The 18,255-nt window shown below is 42.3% G+C and overlaps 2 protein-coding genes across 3 annotated transcripts in view; one reads left to right on the forward strand and one right to left on the reverse strand.

Moving 5' to 3' along the window:
• Positions 1–1,188: 1,188 nt before the first annotated feature.
• degs2 (delta(4)-desaturase, sphingolipid 2) lies at positions 1,189–7,314 on the forward strand. Its single transcript, XM_073482707.1, has 3 exons — positions 1,189–1,287; positions 4,260–5,002; positions 5,798–7,314. Exons 1-3 carry the CDS (start codon positions 1,206–1,208, stop codon positions 5,939–5,941), a joined length of 969 nt encoding a protein of 322 aa, XP_073338808.1. The 5' UTR covers positions 1,189–1,205; the 3' UTR covers positions 5,942–7,314.
• A 437-nt stretch (positions 7,315–7,751) lies between these two features.
• Positions 7,752–18,255, reverse strand: part of evla (Enah/Vasp-like a) — a 39,702-nt gene continuing 29,198 nt past the window's right edge. Inside the window, exons 4-14 of one of the 2 annotated variants that reach the window (XM_073482708.1) lie at positions 14,969–15,026; positions 14,719–14,777; positions 12,895–13,830; positions 10,741–10,991; positions 10,514–10,629; positions 10,319–10,346; positions 10,040–10,076; positions 9,848–9,908; positions 9,564–9,621; positions 9,424–9,481; positions 7,752–9,210 (exon numbers count right to left, since the gene is read on the reverse strand). In XM_073482708.1, coding sequence (XP_073338809.1) covers positions 9,173–9,210; positions 9,424–9,481; positions 9,564–9,621; positions 9,848–9,908; positions 10,040–10,076; positions 10,319–10,346; positions 10,514–10,629; positions 10,741–10,991; positions 12,895–13,830; positions 14,719–14,777; positions 14,969–15,026 — 1,700 coding nt within the window. In that variant the 3' untranslated portion in view covers positions 7,752–9,172. The remainder of the gene's footprint in view (positions 9,211–9,423; positions 9,482–9,563; positions 9,622–9,847; positions 9,909–10,039; positions 10,077–10,318; positions 10,347–10,513; positions 10,630–10,740; positions 10,992–12,894; positions 13,831–14,718; positions 14,778–14,968; positions 15,027–18,255) is intronic. The other variant, XM_073482709.1, reaches the window with a different exon arrangement.

Consider the following 18,255-nt stretch of genomic DNA (forward strand, 5'->3'; position numbering starts at 1 on the left):
GAGTACAAGTACTATTTGCCTCTAAAAATAGTGCCGACTAAGTATAAAGTAGCAGAAAAATGGAAATACCCAAGGAAAGTGCAAGTGTCCAGTCCAATAAATCCATTGCTTCACAGCTGAGTCAAACTTAGGCGGCCGCAAAACGTTCAGTATGTCATAAGGTTTTGTAATGAAAAATTCCCTTCTTTTACGAAACTGGGAGTGTACAGTCTTAAATGACCTCAGTCACCCAGAGCAAAAGGCATGTGACTGTCACCATCATATACAAGGTGATTTCAGTTTTGCTTGAAAATCTCACTGAGGGTTACGACCTCTTCTTTCAGTGTAAACCTATCTTCCTCTGGTCATCTATTTCCTTGACTTGTGAGACAATAAAAGCGTATTGATAGCAGAAAAATGGAAATACTCAAGGAAAGTGCCTCAAAAATGTACGTAAGTACAGCACTTTAGTAAATGTACTGAGTTACATTCGATCACTGTTAATATGTAATTGCAAATTGAGGTTGCATACGTTATTTTCATTGCTGAACAATAACGCAGTTATTTGTTTTTGATTATTTCATTTACTGCTTGGTCTATAAAATGTGACAAAATAGTGCATATTTAGAAAACAAAAATCCAAGGTAACACATTCAGATTGCGTGTTTTGTCTGAGAAACAGTCCAAAACCAAAATATGTTCAATTTATAATCATATGAAATAGAAAAAAGCAACACATTCTTACATTTCAGAAGCTGGAACCAACAGATGCCTGGCATTTTTAATTGAAAAATGACTGAAGCGAATAATAGATGGTCTAAATTGATGTGTATCAACACATTTATATATAAACATATATCATGTGAATTAGGAAAACCTCTTTCATATGGTTTATCTCTGCTATGGCATTACTTATATGCTAATTCCACTGATATGTAAAAGATTCATGATTTCTCTAGTTTAAAAAAATGCAATAGAAAAACCAGTCAGCAGTCACAATAAACCTTTACATTAAAAGTAAGAATGTAAAGATGCTGCAGGGTTGCGCACACTTGTGCAGGTGCACAGCCAGTTTGGTCCTTCCCTCCGGATGGGGGAGGAGCTTGTGATCACACCTGGCACCTTCAGCCTACAACCTGCGTGTGTGGGTGTGCCCCGATACTGTGTTTGATGACACATAACGCCACAAAGCCGCTTGCCTCTCTCTCACACACAGAGTGAGAATCATGGGGAAGACAGGTGGAAGAGACGACTTTGAATGGGTCTACAATGACCAGCCGCACACTTCAAGAAGAAAAGAAATCCTGGGTGAGAAACGAAAAAAAAAAAGATAAAACTTTGAGGAAATCTGATGAGCTGAACTTCGGGTTAGTTTGTGTAGTAAGGTGAAGCGTGGGCTTTTCTCTGACCGCAGCCTGCTTATAAAATCGTAGCCGGTTTAACCTGTTTACTAGATGTTGCTTAACGAGCTATAGTCAACAGTCTGTGCAGGAGAAATGCAGAAAGTGACATGTCTAGAAAGCTGAACACAATTTTAAATAAGGAAGTTTGATGGAAGTTACACAGTCCTTTTGTAGAAGTACAGGTAGAGATGTCCTTTGACACTCCCTTTTAAACTGCAGATTTTTAAGGTAAGTATATATTATTTTGTAATTTAATGCACATGGATGTGAAACATATGGTATAATATTTATAAAGCGTACTACATTACTGTTTCTGACATTGCTTCACAGCTGAGTCAAACTTAGGCGGCTGCAAAACTTCAAGTATTTCATGACGTTTTGTAATAAAATGTCCCTTTTTTTAAGAAACTGGGAGTGTACAGTCTAATGAGCTCAGTCACCCAGAGCAAAAGGCATGTGACTGTCACTATCAAATACAAGGTGATTTCAGTTTTGCTTGAAAGTCTCACTGAGGGTGACAACCTGTTCTTTCAGTGTAAACCTATCTTCCTCTGGTCATCTTTTTCCTTTGCTTGTGAGACAATAAGAGCATATTGATAGCAGGTGCGGCTGACAATGCACCAGGGGCTTGCCAGGTAACAAGACACATTCCATGCTCATGACAAAACACAGTGAGAAGAAAGAAGACTTTGGTAGAGTCAGGGGGGTCAGGAAGGATTTATCAGGAATCACCAAAACTGCCTTAAACCACATCTGTTGTCATCAGTTTATTAATGCAAGAGAATACTGTATATAAGATCCCCTTGTTTTTGTACTCTTTCATGGATATCAAATATGTATCAAGAACAGTCGTCTTTTGTAATCTGATGTATCATGTAGTTCCTTTACAACCATTAGATTGACAAGATCTAAACCTGTTGATACATATTTGATCCTGGCTTTGTCCGGCAGTCGCATGCTTGCAGGTGATGGGTTGTTTGATACCACAGACTCTTGAATTATTAAAAAGTGTTTTGTTTTTTAATTTAACCTGCACTCTGTGTGAGTGTCAGAGGTGGCTCAGCCTCACATCCTTTTACATTGTCATGTGAGATAGTTTGATTGTCAGTGAGTTGATCATTCCCGTTACGCTGTGCACATGATGTTTACAATATGAGAGGGGATACCATAACTTCTAAGGATCTTCTGGATCACCATGAATGCTGTCAAAAGCGTTAAGGAGAGTTGATTAAGTTTTTTCATTGCCTTTCACTACACGGCTCAGTGATGTTCCTGAGAGTGAAGATCTGGTTAATTCACCCTCTGCCTTGTTCCTCACTGAGGATTTCCTCTACACCTGATGTCATTTGGTGTACAATGATCGTGCAGAATATCATGTGATGACTCCTATTTTCCAGTCTGATTGCACCTTCCTCCCCACCCAGATGTAAAAAAAAGTGGGAGGAGGATATTGGCAAGTGGTTTCATGAGGTGAATGGCTAGTTCTTTGACATGACTGCAGCCTGAAGGTTTTGGCTCGACTTACACATCATAAACTTGATATTACTGTACCCTGTAAATTCACAGGACATCAATGCCTGACTTTTTAAGTAGCTTGTGAGGTCACATGAATGATTGCAACAGTGCCTTATTATTGATCATTTTTAGCAGCTCTGGAAAATTGTAGCTCTGACCAATACATGATTTAATTTTTTGTTTTTTTACTCATAGCCTGCTTGTTGATTATGAAATATTAAGTTGAAACTTGAGGCTGAACTCTTAAATGGGTGTGACCGCAAGTTTGATGAAATGACTTTCTGTCTCTCTGACAAGGTGAAGGTGAAATCCACTGATGGTTTTACAGCATGTTCTGCACATCGGCTTGATGCAGTTTAAACAGATTATTTTATGATGTCTGGTTATTGATTCAACTTTACAACCTGTGAGTGGGCAACATTGCGGACACCTTAAGATGTACAACCCAATAACATGGCTGTAAATAACATGAGCAAATGACACATTAGATATGAAAATATGAACTAAATATTGTGTTGGAGCTGTATCTGGATAAATTGATGTTTTAAAATGAGTGACTGTAGGGGAGCAGTAGGGAATTCCTCTTGGCTAAACATTAACAGAAAAAAAGGGTTTGGTTAGTAAAGTGGAGACCTACATGCAGCAGAAACGCTGTTGAAAGGCTCCAGGCTCTGGTGATTTTAACCTTTATGTTACCAAGGCGAGCCGCGTTTGCATACAGTCATTACACAAGTGAGCTGAAGGCATACGAACACACAAGATTTGCATGAGCTATCAGTATCACACAATGGCACATGACTTTCAACTGGAACAAAGCATGTTAGGGTCAGCTTCTGAACCCCTGTGATCCTGAATTTTAGATGGATAGGAAAAACAACAACTGACTTATTTGCTTCAAATCTCTTAGTTAGTTAGTGTGCTGTAAGGTATGGCAGCCGGAACAAACTAGACTCCATATGGTGTGATACGTAGATTAAGTTGTAAATCTCTTATGAACTAAACTAAACCCTCCCTGAGTTTCACGTCCCTCAGCAAAGCAACACCTCTGCCAATTAAAAAATGACTTGTCAGCAGGCTCATCCCAGGAGAAAGGCTGCTACCATGACACGCATTATTGTCTATTTACACAGTGATTAGTTGAGACCAAGCTTTTGTAAACATCAAGGAGAAAGAGTCCTGATAAACAGCTGGATTCATGACAGATAGTTTACTTTCTTTACAATGTATATAATTATTCAAAAAATGAAATGAATGTTTTTTTTCTCCCTCTTCAATACCTCCTGTCCATCTTTAACCCTCCTCTGCTCTTGCTGCTTCCTTTCTTTCCTTTCCATCCCCCTTTCTGTCTCCTTCTCACCTCAGCCAAATATCCAGAGATCAAGTCTCTGATGGGTCCGGACCCCCAGCTGAAGTGGGTGGTATCCGGCATGGTCCTAACCCAGCTCCTGGCCTGCTACCTGGTCCACGACCTCTCCTGGAAGTGGATCTTCTTCTGGGCCTATGCTTTCGGGGGATGCATCAACCACTCCCTGACTCTGGCTATCCATGACATCTCTCACAATGTTGCCTTTGGCAACAAGCTGGCCAAGTGGAACCGCTGGTTTGCTATGTGGGCAAACCTGCCCATTGGGTTGCCTTACTCGGCCTCCTTTAAGAAGTATCACGTCGACCACCACCGGTATCTGGGTGGCGACCAGCTGGATGTTGACATCCCCACAGACATTGAGGGATGGTTCTTCTGCACTCCTGCCAGGAAGGTCGTCTGGCTCTTCCTCCAGCCCTTCTTCTACGCCCTTCGCCCTCTGGTGGTCAACCCTAAGCCAGTGGGTCAGCTGGAGATCCAGAACGCAGTTGTTCAGCTCACAGTAGACTTAATTATCTACTATCTCTGGGGAATAAAGCCCATTGTTTACCTCATTGCAGGTTCTGTCCTGTGTATGGGACTGCATCCTATCTCTGGACATTTTATAGCCGAACATTACATGTTCCTGAAGGGACACGAGACGTATTCTTACTATGGACCTCTGAACTTAATCACCTTCAACGTCGGGTATCACATGGAGCACCATGACTTCCCGAGCATACCTGGCAGTAAACTACCTCAGGTGAGACTGTGTTACTGTGATAAATCACTACCACATTTCCAATAAGTAAACTAATTTTTTCCCCGAGACTATTATTGGTTGAGCAGTGGAGAACGCTTGCATCACCACCAGGTGTGGTCAGATAAGATGGGGCCTCTTCCGTCTTTCAGACAAAACAGTACAGACAAATGCTGCTTGATATTTTTTTCTATCAATGGCAAATATTTATCAGATGAAAGGCTGGGCTTTGTAACTGATTAACTGCTGGCTCTTTAGAACCATTAGAAGAATGAAGAGATTCAGAGAGTGATACGTTTCAGGATTAAAAAAAAAAAATTCACTCTGTAATAGAAACAGACTGTTCTCAAATTTGTGCCAGGAGGTATTTTTCCATAGAAAGTATAAGGCTTTTGAAGGAGACATATTATGCTGATTTTCAGGCTCATCATTTTATTATTATTCGAACAGGTTAACATGCTTTATTGCTCAAAAAACACATCAGTTTTATCAAACTGTCCAGTGCTGCAGCTCTGTATTCCCCCTGTCTGAAACGCTCGATTTTTAGCTGTGACAAAATGAATGATGAACTGAACTGAACTGAACTGTGCATTGTAATGTCTTTGTTGAACAGAGCAGTGAATTTTCTCCTTCTATCAGCCTTTTTTGTCCCTGCAGGCGCCTCTTTTTTTGTTCTTTTTTTGTTCTTTTTTTTGTTTTACTTTTCTGCAATTTAGATGTCATGTATATATGTACTTCATGTAGTTTACAGACTTATGTTTCTTTTTCTCACTCCTGATATTTTCTTTTCATTGGCAGGTCAAGCAAATCGCAGCAGAGTATTACGACTCCCTGCCTCAGCACACTTCCTGGACCCGGGTATTATGGGACTTTGTGTTTGACGACAGCATCGGCCCCTATGCCAGAATCAAACGGACGTACAAGATAAGCAAGAAGGAGTAGATCTGTGACTGATTACGTTTCCCTTAAACAGGAATGTGAATTACAGTTGTTAAAAATCTATGGACATCTATGAAATATCATCTATTTGATATGTGTTGTTTTTTTGGCCATGTATTGTGTGGTTGTCACTGTAAAGTCAAATTTCTACCATCTTAAATCAGTCAGGAAAGCTAATTCAGAATCCCCGTGACACAGTGATGACACTGCCATGTATCCAGAAGGCAAAATTATGATGAAAAGATAATCTCCTTCCCTGCAGTCGGAGACAACAAATAATAGTATTCAACAGATAAAAACTCCTTATTATAGGATTATGGTCGCATACATTTTCATGAAGTCACTGGCTCTGTGTTCTCCTTTTCCTGCCTATAAGCATGGCGTCAGGCTGATTAAGAGTTTGAAATGTGGCGATCGACGCGCACAAAGCCTCTCAGATTAATTACAATTTCACAGCTATCATGCAGAACAGTGCTGAGGTGGAAAATGAGCATTGAAACTTACCTTTCAGTAAGAAGAGCTTTTTCTTCAGTGACGCCACATTCTGCTTGTTCACTGCTCCATTTGTGCTGTGAACTGTTTGATTACATCTACAGGGAGTGGACAAAACAACAGAAACACCTTACAGTGCAAAATAGTCCTTCTTTAGAAAATGCCATGAAGTCTTATTATGTTGGGTGCCTTTTTTTTTTTTTTTAACTTAACTCTGAGGTCATTTCATCCTCCTCAACCAACACTCCATTATGTCTCTTAGCCGCTTTTCCACCCCAAGTATCTGAAACTTTTAGTCTCAAGAACATTCAGTCCCAGGAGCTTATTTTTAAGGCTCCTCCAGCATGTTGTTGTCTGCATTTTCTCCAAAGTCAGTTTCCGAAGCACAAATGTGAGAAAAATTCATTTTTTTATGTTGGGAGTGTCCACGGCAAACCAAGAAACTGTAAAAAAATAGGCCAAATATTCACAGCCTGAAATGCTGGTGCATCAAACACAAAATCCAAGATAATAGGTACTGAGGTGAGGAAAAGGAAAACATGTTGATGTCGGCCAAACAACAGAAAACGGCATCAGGAAAGAGGAGCAGTCCCTGACCTTCACTCATTGAAAGTCTTTTGACACCACAAAATACAGGACATCAACACTTGTGAATAAAAACGTTTGAAGCTTTATCAATTTGGAATTTACGGCAGAGCTATTTTATTGTACTGTGTTTTTGTTATTTTGTCCACCCACTTAACTTTATCCATTTTTTGTGATTGATCAGCTTGATCTTTATTATATTTAAATGACTGCAATATATATATATAAAAAACAGTTAAAGAGCTTTATATAAGAAAAAACTATAAATGAGTTATAAAAATAAAAATGAGTTTGTACCTGGTTTTTCATTTCCTGTCTGTTTTGTCGTGCCTTTTTATGACCTACATATGCAAAGGAGGCCATCAGCAAGAAGAATGGCTATTTCTTTATAGTTATTATTGTTATTCTCTTATTGCCTGGAGGATTCTGACAGGTTTGATAAGTCATAAAATTAAAAACATTTTTTTATGGCGGATTGCTGAAGATGAACTGAGGAGTCTCACAGCCGGATGAAAGAAACTGCTCTAAAAGCAACTTACTTTGTTTCACCATCGTCATCTTTTGTCCACGGGGGCCGCCTGAATTGACAAAAAATACACTTATCTTTAAGGTGAAAACTATTTAAACTTTTCACATGTACCAAAACGTAAAGGAACACACACACACTCACACACAGGATATTGCGCAGATGGTTGACACAGCCTCATGTTTTGTTTGAATGAATTTACTTCCAGCTTTTAAATCAGAACGTAGTTGAGAGCGGACAGAGTGGATAGAATGCAACAACCGATATTCAACCAAATCCTTCCTGCAAAGACACATTTAGCTACCATCACATAGGCCTACCATTCACTTTCTGCACATTCTTGTCTAGGTAAGATTTGCATATTGCCAGAGCAACCCCCGTCATTATTAATTTTCACATTGCTACCATCATCAAGTTCAACATCTCATATATAGAAAAGGGGAATCTTCATGGAAACAAACCACTATAATAAATGTACCACCATTTGTATTTTTTTTTTTCAAACCAAATAAAAAAAAACAACTAATTCATAGAGATGAGGGGTTTCATGCATACTTGGAAGGTTCACAAAGCATAGGATGACTAATAGAGAGTACTACATTGTTATATCTAGGTAAAACCAGGTGGCACATTTACAGTTATCGGCCTGTTTGGTGAATGATCCCCAAGTTTTAAATGATCTCACACATCTGAACAGGTGGAGAGAAACGTGTACCTCGGTCACACTGGAGTTGTAGAGCAGACTGTTATTGTGTAATTCAATTAATTGCCCAAAAAAGGAAAATCGATCGCTCATTTTTAATGTCCTTGTGGAGAAAAGAGGTCATTAAGTGGCTAATTGTGGCTCAAACATTAACATGTTTTCCAGCGTCTCTGGAGAGAAAAGGTTAGACACACAACACCAGTATGAATAAGGTCATAAAAAGCCTGTTTTTTTTTTTTTTTGTGTTTTCTTTTTTTTTTTAAATATTCCAGTCGAGGGCACGTGAGTCTGCAGCACCGTTGTACCCATATTGTGCTTGTTATCGTCGAATAGTCAGGGCTAAACTAAACAAAAAATCATAATAGAAAATATAAAAGGCTGACATAAATGGTGTGCAAGATTCCTTTTTCCTTCTATAATATCAATAAAATACTCATTGTCATCAACAGCATCATCATTATCACCACAGTTTTTAAATAATAAAACAGTAAAAACTTAGAAAACAAAAATATTTTCTTCTTAAGACTTGGACTGAACAGAGAACAAAGAGTTGCAACACCGGGCTGACTGAGTCTATAGGTGCACAGAGAGGACCACAACACCAAACTCAGCACGAATGTCCGTCCATCCATCGCTTGAATCATCTTTTACAATATTCTCCATCCTCTCTTTTAGAGTTCATCAGTCCCTTTAGACTTTCTTTATCCATCCCTCTGCTCCTCCCTCTCTTCTTCTCTGTTTCTTTCTTCCGTTTTCGCTGTCCAGCAGACTCAAATGTTGGCACAACATCTCTGCAACTTGCATCGTGGCGTGGCGAGGTCACAGAAACATTGAGAGAACATTCCCTGGTCCTCGTGTCTGTGCATCTGCATGTCCATCCTCCTCCAGCTCCTCCTCTCGCTCTCCTCCTACTGTTGCTCGGATGAGATTAGGATGTACTGATTCTGCCGATTTCTTGTCTGATGGCTGCAGGAGAAGGACGCAGGACTTTAGAGAATTTCTGGAACTCATTGATAAAATCTGTGTGTGTGTGTGGGGGGGGGAGTACTACTTTTATTTTTATGTTAGGATTTGAATAGTAAAATTTTACTGCCAGCGAGTTGTAAAAGCTACTGTGTGCAAAAGATTAAAGATTAAACATGCTTTGTGCTCTCGCATAATGCAGTGAACTTTGCTTACCATTAATGATTTCATCTTTCACCTTATGCAACTCGCGTACAACTTCATCCAAAATTTCCTGCAAAACAAGGCGCTCATGAGTTCACGGGAGGGGTACATTGGTAGAAAATCCCTTCTGTAATAGAGCACTTTATACCAACCTGTTTCATCCTGTCAAACTCTGTGTCTGATTCACTAGTGCTGCCGATGGGTCTCACTCTGCAACACAAACAGATAATATAAAAGCAGCCAAGCCTTTTTTCAACGGATGAGTATTGTACCACACATTTAAGGATTATGTGTCATTAAAAGGGCTTTTTGCCACACGTAACCACAACATTTCTGTGCTTGAAGATGAGACTCATCCTGAAATCTCTGCAGTTAATGAGGTTTGCTTGTTATTATTCAGACAACACTTCCGTCACTCCTCCTCTTATCTACAGACCTGGACACCAGTGAGGACTTGTCCGCAGAGTTGGATCGTTCCCATGGCTTCTTCACAGCATCTGGAGAGGGGGAGAGAATAGATTGCATCAAATAAAACAACCCTGAAACAGGAGGCTGTAATGCAAAGCAGAAGATTTGCATGTTTTGAAGCTGTGTTATATAATAATCTGATGAGTAGGCTGTTCGGTACCTGTTGAGTTCTGCTGACCTCGACCACTAGAGTCGTCCTGCAGGAGAGGAAGAAATTAATTATCACTACACAATCAGCTCTACCGTTTTTTTGTTAATATCACAAGTTTAAAACATCTTGTACAGCTCCTAGTCTTTGTGCTAAGCTAAGCTAACGGGCTTCCAGCTCCAGCTTCATATTTCACAAACAGACATGGGAGTGGTATCAATCTTCTGATCTAACATTAACTATTTTTTTTTTTTACAAATGTCCATTTTTTTCTGTAAAACACAAACTTACTTCATCGGGTTTCTCTGAAGCTTTCCGTCTATGAAAGAAATGAGTACATGAGCAAACAGTGAGGTGCACATAGAAAAATGTTGGTATAATATGTTATATAATGTATATAAAGGAGTTTTCAGGTGTTTTCTTCTGTTTCCATGACTGATTTTAAGGGAAAGGTGAGAGGTGTGTATTTGTGTGTAACTGTTTCACCTGCGAGCTAGTAAGGCATTCATCTCCTGCATCAGCCCCTCCCCACCACCACCACTGCCACCACTAGATCGGTTGGAGTCACTTTTGCCACCAGACCCCGGCGGACTGCTCTCATCCTGAAGAACACATCAGAAAATGGGTTTCAGGCTTTTGCTGTGGGGCGTGTCTTATCTGCACCCTCAAAGAATAAAACCGGACGGAGTGGACCTTTAACCACGGAGGCTCACCCTATGTACTTTACGTAGTTTGGCTCCAGCCAGTGCTGCAGCCAGTCCTGAGGGTTGTTGCTGGACCCCAGGCGGGCCCCCAGGAGGCCCTCCACCAGTGGGCAGTGGAGGGGGCATGGGCGGGGGCACTGCCATTGGGGGTGGTGGACCCGGCGGTGGCGGTGGGGCTGGAGGACCAGCCATGGGTGCTGGAACTGCAGCTGGAGGTGCCACAGAGAGCATAGCTGGGTGACCTGCAGAGACAGGGGGGCCTGGGAGGGGCAGAGTTCGATACTGGTTAATGGCTGCACGGGTTGATTTACCTTTTGTGTCCCTTGGAAGGTTGTATGAAGACCGTCTGAGGAATGATATGCACTCTCACTGTGTAATGAACTACTAATAATTTCTACCTACACGGCCGCTGGCCGCTGTGCCACGTGTTTTCATGACGAGAAGGATATTGGATATATGGTAAACTGGTTGATTATAATGGATAAGAGCTAAGGTTTTGATATTTTCTACTTTACAGGCAGCCATTGATTTGAATTAATTTTAGTGCAGCATGAAAGTGATATTAAAGTCTTATGGGAAAACAGTTGCAATGGGGGCAGTTTAAGAACTCTAGCTTGGTGGTGATTCTGTAAGTGAATGTGGGAAACTCAAATAACCAAGACGCCTTAAAGCAATGAACTGCTTAGGCCTGCATACTATCCTTTCACAATGTTAAGAGCTATTACAACTGCCTGCAACCACACAACCATGTGACAGTCACAGTACTTCGACGATAAAGGTGATAAAATGTTGACTTTGATCGATTCAAGTAGGTTTTATAATTTCACTTAGGCTTTATAAGTGTGTTTATGGGTCTTGGGGAGTACTGCTGCATATGTGAGTAGTATAAAGCCTTCTATGGCTCCGGAGGAGGCGCATGTAATCTTTAATTTGACGGTGTTTACATTCGTCAGATGAACAGTGTATAAATTGTGGCCCTTTCTAACACAGTCCTCCTGCTTTATGGGACAGAAAGTAATTTCACAGGTTAACACAACCTGAAATAAAGTCATATTTAATAATTGCTTGCAGATCGATCGCAGTTAATTACTTGCTGATGTTTATGACTGACAGTCCATATTCACTTGGTGACCATTTTTCTCTGGCCAGCTAAGGATGGAAAGGTCGAATGCTGACACAATGTTATGCTGCCGTGTTCCAGGTTGCAAGTCGTATAAAAGCAAGGAATCTGACAGTTTGTTACAATTTCAAATTTGGCCCAGTATCCTTCCTGATTTTCACTATTGTCTTTTCAGTTGTAGGTAAACCAGGAAGCAGTGAAATGATAACAATTTGTCAGATTCGCTACGTTTACGGGTCTTGCAACCAGGAAGACAGTAGCACGACATTTGAGTTTCCCACCCTGAGCGGGACATCAGAGGAAAATGGACGCTGTGCGAATACGATCACATCAGCTTTACTAATGTGGCCATTTTAGGTAAATTTTTCCTTCAGTGTTTTTTTTTTTCAGTATGTGAAACACCCATTGAGCTGGTCAGGCTAATCGAAAACATTCAAATACTGGGTCATAAGAACTCCTTGGTTACCTGCTTGTACGTTTAGTGTTGTAGGCTATTTACACAGGAGACATTTTGACGTGACACAGTAGGAAAAGCACAGGTGTACATAATGAAACTACTGATGGCTGAAGTCCATTTAGCTGCTTCAGTTTAAGGGCCATGTCGGCTCACTGTCACTCTGTCGCATCTTTCTGCGACGCTGAAATAAAACAGAGCCATCACTAATGTTATCAGTAACAGCGGTGCACTTCCTGCTGCGACAAGTCAAAGGCCTATTGTCCTGCTGCAGTGTGCTGCAATGGTAGAATGAGTTCTTGACTCCCACGCGGGTGTTTTCCTCAAATCAGATTCAATTTGGGAAGAAAATTACACTTCAGTCACAAAACTTCATGTGCTAATAGTATTGATTATAGTTGTCCCACCCTGTAGTTATTGTGGGCTTAAGACACATGTCTGTTTTTCATGTGTAACATTATATGTGAGGGGCATTCACACACATTTGCACACATATATTCACACTCACACACACTCACACAGACACACTGTACACATAACAACCCCTCTGCTGAGAGACTACCTCCTCCTCTCTCCTCCTCATACTTACTGCTGCTGGCCATGGGGGCCTGCTGGGGGACGGGGGAGGGGGTCTTCTTGGGCGAGCCCCCGTCAGACATGGCAGTGTAAGAGGGGGGTGAGGAGGAGGAGGAGGAAGTGGTGGTGGTGGTGGGGGGCTGGGCCTGCTGGTAGTACACCTGCTGCTGCTGATGTTGCTGATGTTGCGGATGCTGTTGCTGCTGAGGGTGGAAGGTGGATGCGTATTGGGGCTGCTGGCTGGGGGTGGGGCCTGGGGCTGTTAGGGGAGGCAGGGGGATGGCCTCGCAGTACTGCGGGGTGAGTGGCAGATGCTGCGAGTGAGGAGAGTAGGAGTCGTCTGGCTGACCGTTGGAGTGAGGGTGGGGCTGGTGTGAGGGGTACTGGTGAGGGCCTGTCACTGTGCTTGGGTCAAGAGGTGGGGGCTTCATCCTAGTGTTTAAGGGAGGGAGGGGGTGAGCCATCGGGAGGACAGGCTGTGGGGGCATACTCTGCCTCGCAGGCATAGCCATCATAACGGGAGGGGAGGAAGACGGGGCACACTGGGCGTACATTTGTTGCAAATGTGAGGCAGACCATGTGCCGTGTTTAGGGGGGAGCATGATGTCTTGTTGCTGGAGTTGCTGTTGAAGGTGGAGGTGGCGGGCTGCTGTGGGAGGTGACAGGGGGATCTGACGGACCTGTCGGCCCTGGGTGGTCACTCCTGCCTGGACTGGGGAAAAGGCTGAGGCAAGCGAGGTGGAGAGCTGGGAGGAGAGCTGGGCCTTGTCCCTAGCAGCCCCCGCCTCTTTCTCCTGAGAGGGAGAGGAGGAGGCGGAGGAGGGAGGAGAGGAGGAGGCCACGCGGACGTAGGAGGGTGGCAGTGTGCTAGCCCTGTACTGTCTGTACTCAGGAGGAGTGTCTGGGTGGATGGGAGGGGTGGAGACTTTATATTGGAGAGTGGAAACGACTGTGACGGGCAGAAAGAGAGAGAAAGACAGAGATAGAGAGAGAGAGAGAGAGAGAGGAGGAGGAGATGCAGACGAAGAGGAGGGACGAAGGAGGGCAACAAACAAAGGAAAACAGAAAAGAGAAAAACGTGAGAAGAATGAAAAGCAACCGACTGAGCAAACCAAGCAAGTAAAGATGAGAAAATCAGGAGCAATCCAAAAAACGGAAGCCAGTAGCAAATAAGAAAGAATCAAAATATCATAAAAAGAACAAGCAGCAGAATGCAACATGACTGAGCCATGGTCAGAAAGCATATGGCATTTCCCCCCAACAGTAGCTGGAAGAAAGAGATGGCAGTAGAGCATGTTGCAGGGACAGGGAGGTACTGATATCGCCACTGACAGCAGGGACACAGGAGGATGTTTAAGTCTGTATGTGCTTTTACGGGGCAGACTTGAACATTTATATGTGTGCATGGATAAAAAAGCATAAGGGCGTACAGACTGGGAGGGAGCAGTGGTTGGAACTAAGGCGGGAAACACTAACACACATCGGGAAAAGCCTGTTTACCTCCAGGAACCTACCGTATCAGAGTGTGGAATCTGTGGTATGTATTACAGCTGAAGTCACCTGTTTGCCGTGGGAAAGTAAAGTGTGCTGTGCCTGACCCAACACTGATAGCTTCCCTCATTAAAAACAAAACAAAAGCAGAGCAAACATCCATTTGCTCCCCTGCAGAGTGTGCTGTGACAGCTTTTGTCTAAAATGTTTGTGTAGCTAGGAGCAAACGCTATGCCAGCCCCTTTATTCGTTTTGGTCTCCAGAGCAGCGTGTAAAACCGAGTGCGTGTGTGTGTGTGTGTGTGTGTTAATACAGTTGGGTGTGGGTGTGTTTGTTCAAGCCTCACCTGATCCTGACGTTCGTCGCTCCCTCTCCTTGTGCACCATCTGATGCTGCTCCATCATCCTATGAATTGAAAGGATGCCACTGCTCTTTAAATGCCTTTCTGTTTATCATTAATGAATAACACACCACAACACTAATGGCTGCGCTGCCCTCAAATTAAGACCTGCTTCTGTGTCTTGGGATTAGAAGAAGCAGCAGCATGGCGCTTTGTTTTGTTTGCTTCTCTTGCATGCAGCTGTTAGAAATCCTACCTCCTCTGTGCCTCGCTTTCCTCTGAAGAGGGCCCATTTTGGCGCTGGACGACTGGACCTGAAAGACACAAGGTGGAAAAATTTTCAACTGCATGAAAGCAATAAAAAACAGTAGCAATCCACACACAAGACAAGCTGTTTATAAGGAAAAGGAGACCATGGATGAGGCCCTGGTAGCACTCATCCCTCCATCCCTTTAAAGTTGCTCAATCAAGAACACCTTTCAGTCCTGGAAATTCAACAATATTTCAACAGAGAAGGTTCCAACATCTCTGTCAGCAGGCGGGGGGAATGGGCCCTTGTCTGTTTTTTTTTCACCCACGACTAGCAAACTGACTCCATTGGTCCCTTTTGTTCCAGAGCCATTATTGTGGCTTAGATTCTTACAAACCTCAGTCAGATAAAGGCTCAATAAGTCATGCAGACTAGACTCACATTTTCAAAGAATAAACCCCTCTGCTCCTGCACCCTCTCTGCTACTTGGGAATGAAGAGAGGGGATTCTAGGTGAACAAGAAACCCATGAAATGGGGATACATTTAGGTCATTCTGCTAAAAGCATCCCCCCTCAATCGCCCCACTACTGATTACTTTACAGTGTGAAACTTGTTTACCAGTGGTGAAAATGCTGAAAACATTGAAATGCTTTATCTCACAGCTTAAAACATTAATTTTAAGGTCCTCAAAAAGTAATCAAATGTAGCAAGTTGCATTACTTGATTAATTTCATTGAAGTAATTGAAACAGTTACATTACTTATGACATTTAAACAGGGTAGCTAAGAATCTGTCACCTTACACTTCAAAAGTAACCTTCCCAACACTGATAGTCACCCCTTTACTACTGAAGTGTGTGGGTGTGTCTTGTTCAACATATATAACATCTTCCATATGATACGTATGAAATCAATAGAGATTAATTGTGAGATAGATTTCCATCTGTAAACAAGCTGTCAACATTGTAATCTTCTGATGAAAAACGGTCCCAGCAGAGAGTGCAGGAAGCTGTGTTTACTGAATGAACAGAGCACAGCCGGCATCATGTGAGGCACTTTGCCCCGGAGAGCCAACAAGCTGTTTATAATGTGATTTGCTCAACATGCTGCCAGCCACAGGAATTTCAACTGTAAACCACAGCAGAAATTAAACTAAAAGAGCTGAAGAATACATCCCGCAAATATGAATTCAACACAAGCTACAGTACAATTATAGAATTATAGAGGATTAGTCTGCAATTACATTCTGTCAATAAAACATGAGTCATCAACATTGTTTCATGAAGTTCCCGTCAGCCACATGATCATCTCAGTTTAGCACTTTGCTTGTTGCCCAACTACAGACAGTGTTCAGCCTCCCACCCCCAGCTGAGAGACAGAGTTAGAGCCTCATTCTGGGGCGGCTATTAACAGGCAGCATCAGTGAGAGCGCTGATCACATATCACCAGAATACCAGTCATTAAACTTCAACGCCCATCGTGACATCAACAACACCCTTGGGTGATATTTCCGTTGACGGTGTCTGGAGCATGGGGGTGGCCGGAGGGTGGGCGGGCGGGGCCATGGGGGCAGTCAACACAAAACAGAGCTGTGGCTTCAAAGTGCTATTTGAAAAACACAATCTGGATCAGAGCAAGGGCTGAAAATGACGATTATAACTACTTGGGATTTTCACCCGAGCCTTTTGTATTTTCACCTTCATTGTAATTTTGCATGAAATGTGCCCTTCAATGTGTAATTGTGTTTTTTGGCTAAAATGTGACTCCTATTGCCTCAAAATCTTCAGACCAAAGTGTGCTAAATAAAGTATCACTTGCTGATAATGACATACTGCCACAGCCGACTTGGCTGGTAGATTTCTTTTGTTGCATTGCAACTATAATGAGAAGCACAGAAAGAAGATGTGCGGCCTGAAAGATGTCTTGTTTCCTCGCTCCCTGACACTCCCCTGAACTCTGCTTGTTAGCTCATGGTAATTATACGCTCAGCTGGTAAAGCTGCACATTAAATTTAGCAAATATCCTGAGAGTTAAAGGCAAAGAACCCCCCCTCTCTTTGCAAGAAAAGAGGACACTTAAATAACAACTAACTGCTTTGATCAGGCTTAATTAAGCATTTTAGAACTTATTTCAGATGCTCTAAGAGGGAGCTGATGGATGCAGTAGAAGGCTTGCAGGTATCATGAATACACACTTTCTGTTTAGGTATCAGCATGACAACCTGTTTTTTTTAAAATCTTTTTTAATTTTGTATTTGGTTGCACTAGCAGCAATGTTTGTTGCATAAACAGAAATCGTCAAGAAAGGATTCAAGAATATAAAGATACAGATACTAAAACACAATGTACTCCCCGGTCCACCTCCATTACGTATTTCTTTATGTGAGACTTCAGGGATTCACTCTTAAAACACGACCCGGGACTTTATTAACACTTCACAACCTTTGTGCAGACTTTAATGACGTCAATGTGAGGGTGACAATTATCACCCCAGGTGTATCTGTGCATATGTGCATGGATGTGCGTCTCCACTGCTGACAGCTCTCTGTTGATTGCCATGGTGAAGGTCAGAGTACAGGAAGCTCAGGGGATGAGAGGGCCTGATCAGGCTTGTAAGCACTTTATGGGAGCTCAGGAGACCAGTGTGTGTGTGTGTGTGTGTGTGTGTGTGTGTGTGTGTTATCTTGATGTAATCAAAGAAAAATCAATTATTCCTCTCTCTTGTTCTCCTTCAATTTTTCTTTAACATTTCTTCTCTCATCTCTCTCAACAACAACAACGGAGGAGGAGGAAAAGAGAGAGATCGCATGACACGTGTGTTACACACGTGTCATGCGATCTCTCTCTTTTCCTCCTCCTCCGTTGTTGTTGTTGAGAGATCGCATGACACGTGTGTTAATACTCAAGTAAAATATGTGTGCCCCCACAACTCTTTGTAAGTTGAGTCTTAGGTTAAATGTACTTTGTTATTGTCCACCGACAATCACCTACACACCTCTCTCCATTTCATAGTGTGACGCTCAACGTCTGTTACTATGAATCCATGCATTTCTAGCGGACACAGTTCTCTACTGCACAACACTTACTGAGGATGATGATGGCAGAGGAAACCCTTCTAAGGACACCAGGTGAAATCTCTGAAGTCGGCATGATGAGAACTATAAGATATGTCTTCTATGACTACCGTATGTGACTTCTTCCAGCATGAAACAGCATGAAAAACGTGGTCAAATAGGTGAAGAAGTATTTTCCACAGACAGAGGAACTTTCGCCTTGCATGACGAGGCCCATCAT

The sequence above is a fragment of the Pagrus major genome, chromosome 16, assembly GCF_040436345.1.
Source record: "Pagrus major chromosome 16, Pma_NU_1.0".
Classification (NCBI taxonomy): domain Eukaryota; kingdom Metazoa; phylum Chordata; class Actinopteri; order Spariformes; family Sparidae; genus Pagrus; species Pagrus major.

Coding starts and splice junctions, on each gene's coding strand:
- degs2 (XM_073482707.1), top strand. CDS start 1,206: ATGGGGAAGACAGGTGGAAGAGACGACTTTGAATGGGTCTACAATGAC. Junction 1,288..4,259: donor AAGAAGAAAAGAAATCCTGG/GTGAGAAACGAA, acceptor TTCTCACCTCAG/CCAAATATCCAGAGATCAAG. Junction 5,003..5,797: donor CTGGCAGTAAACTACCTCAG/GTGAGACTGTGT, acceptor TTTCATTGGCAG/GTCAAGCAAATCGCAGCAGA.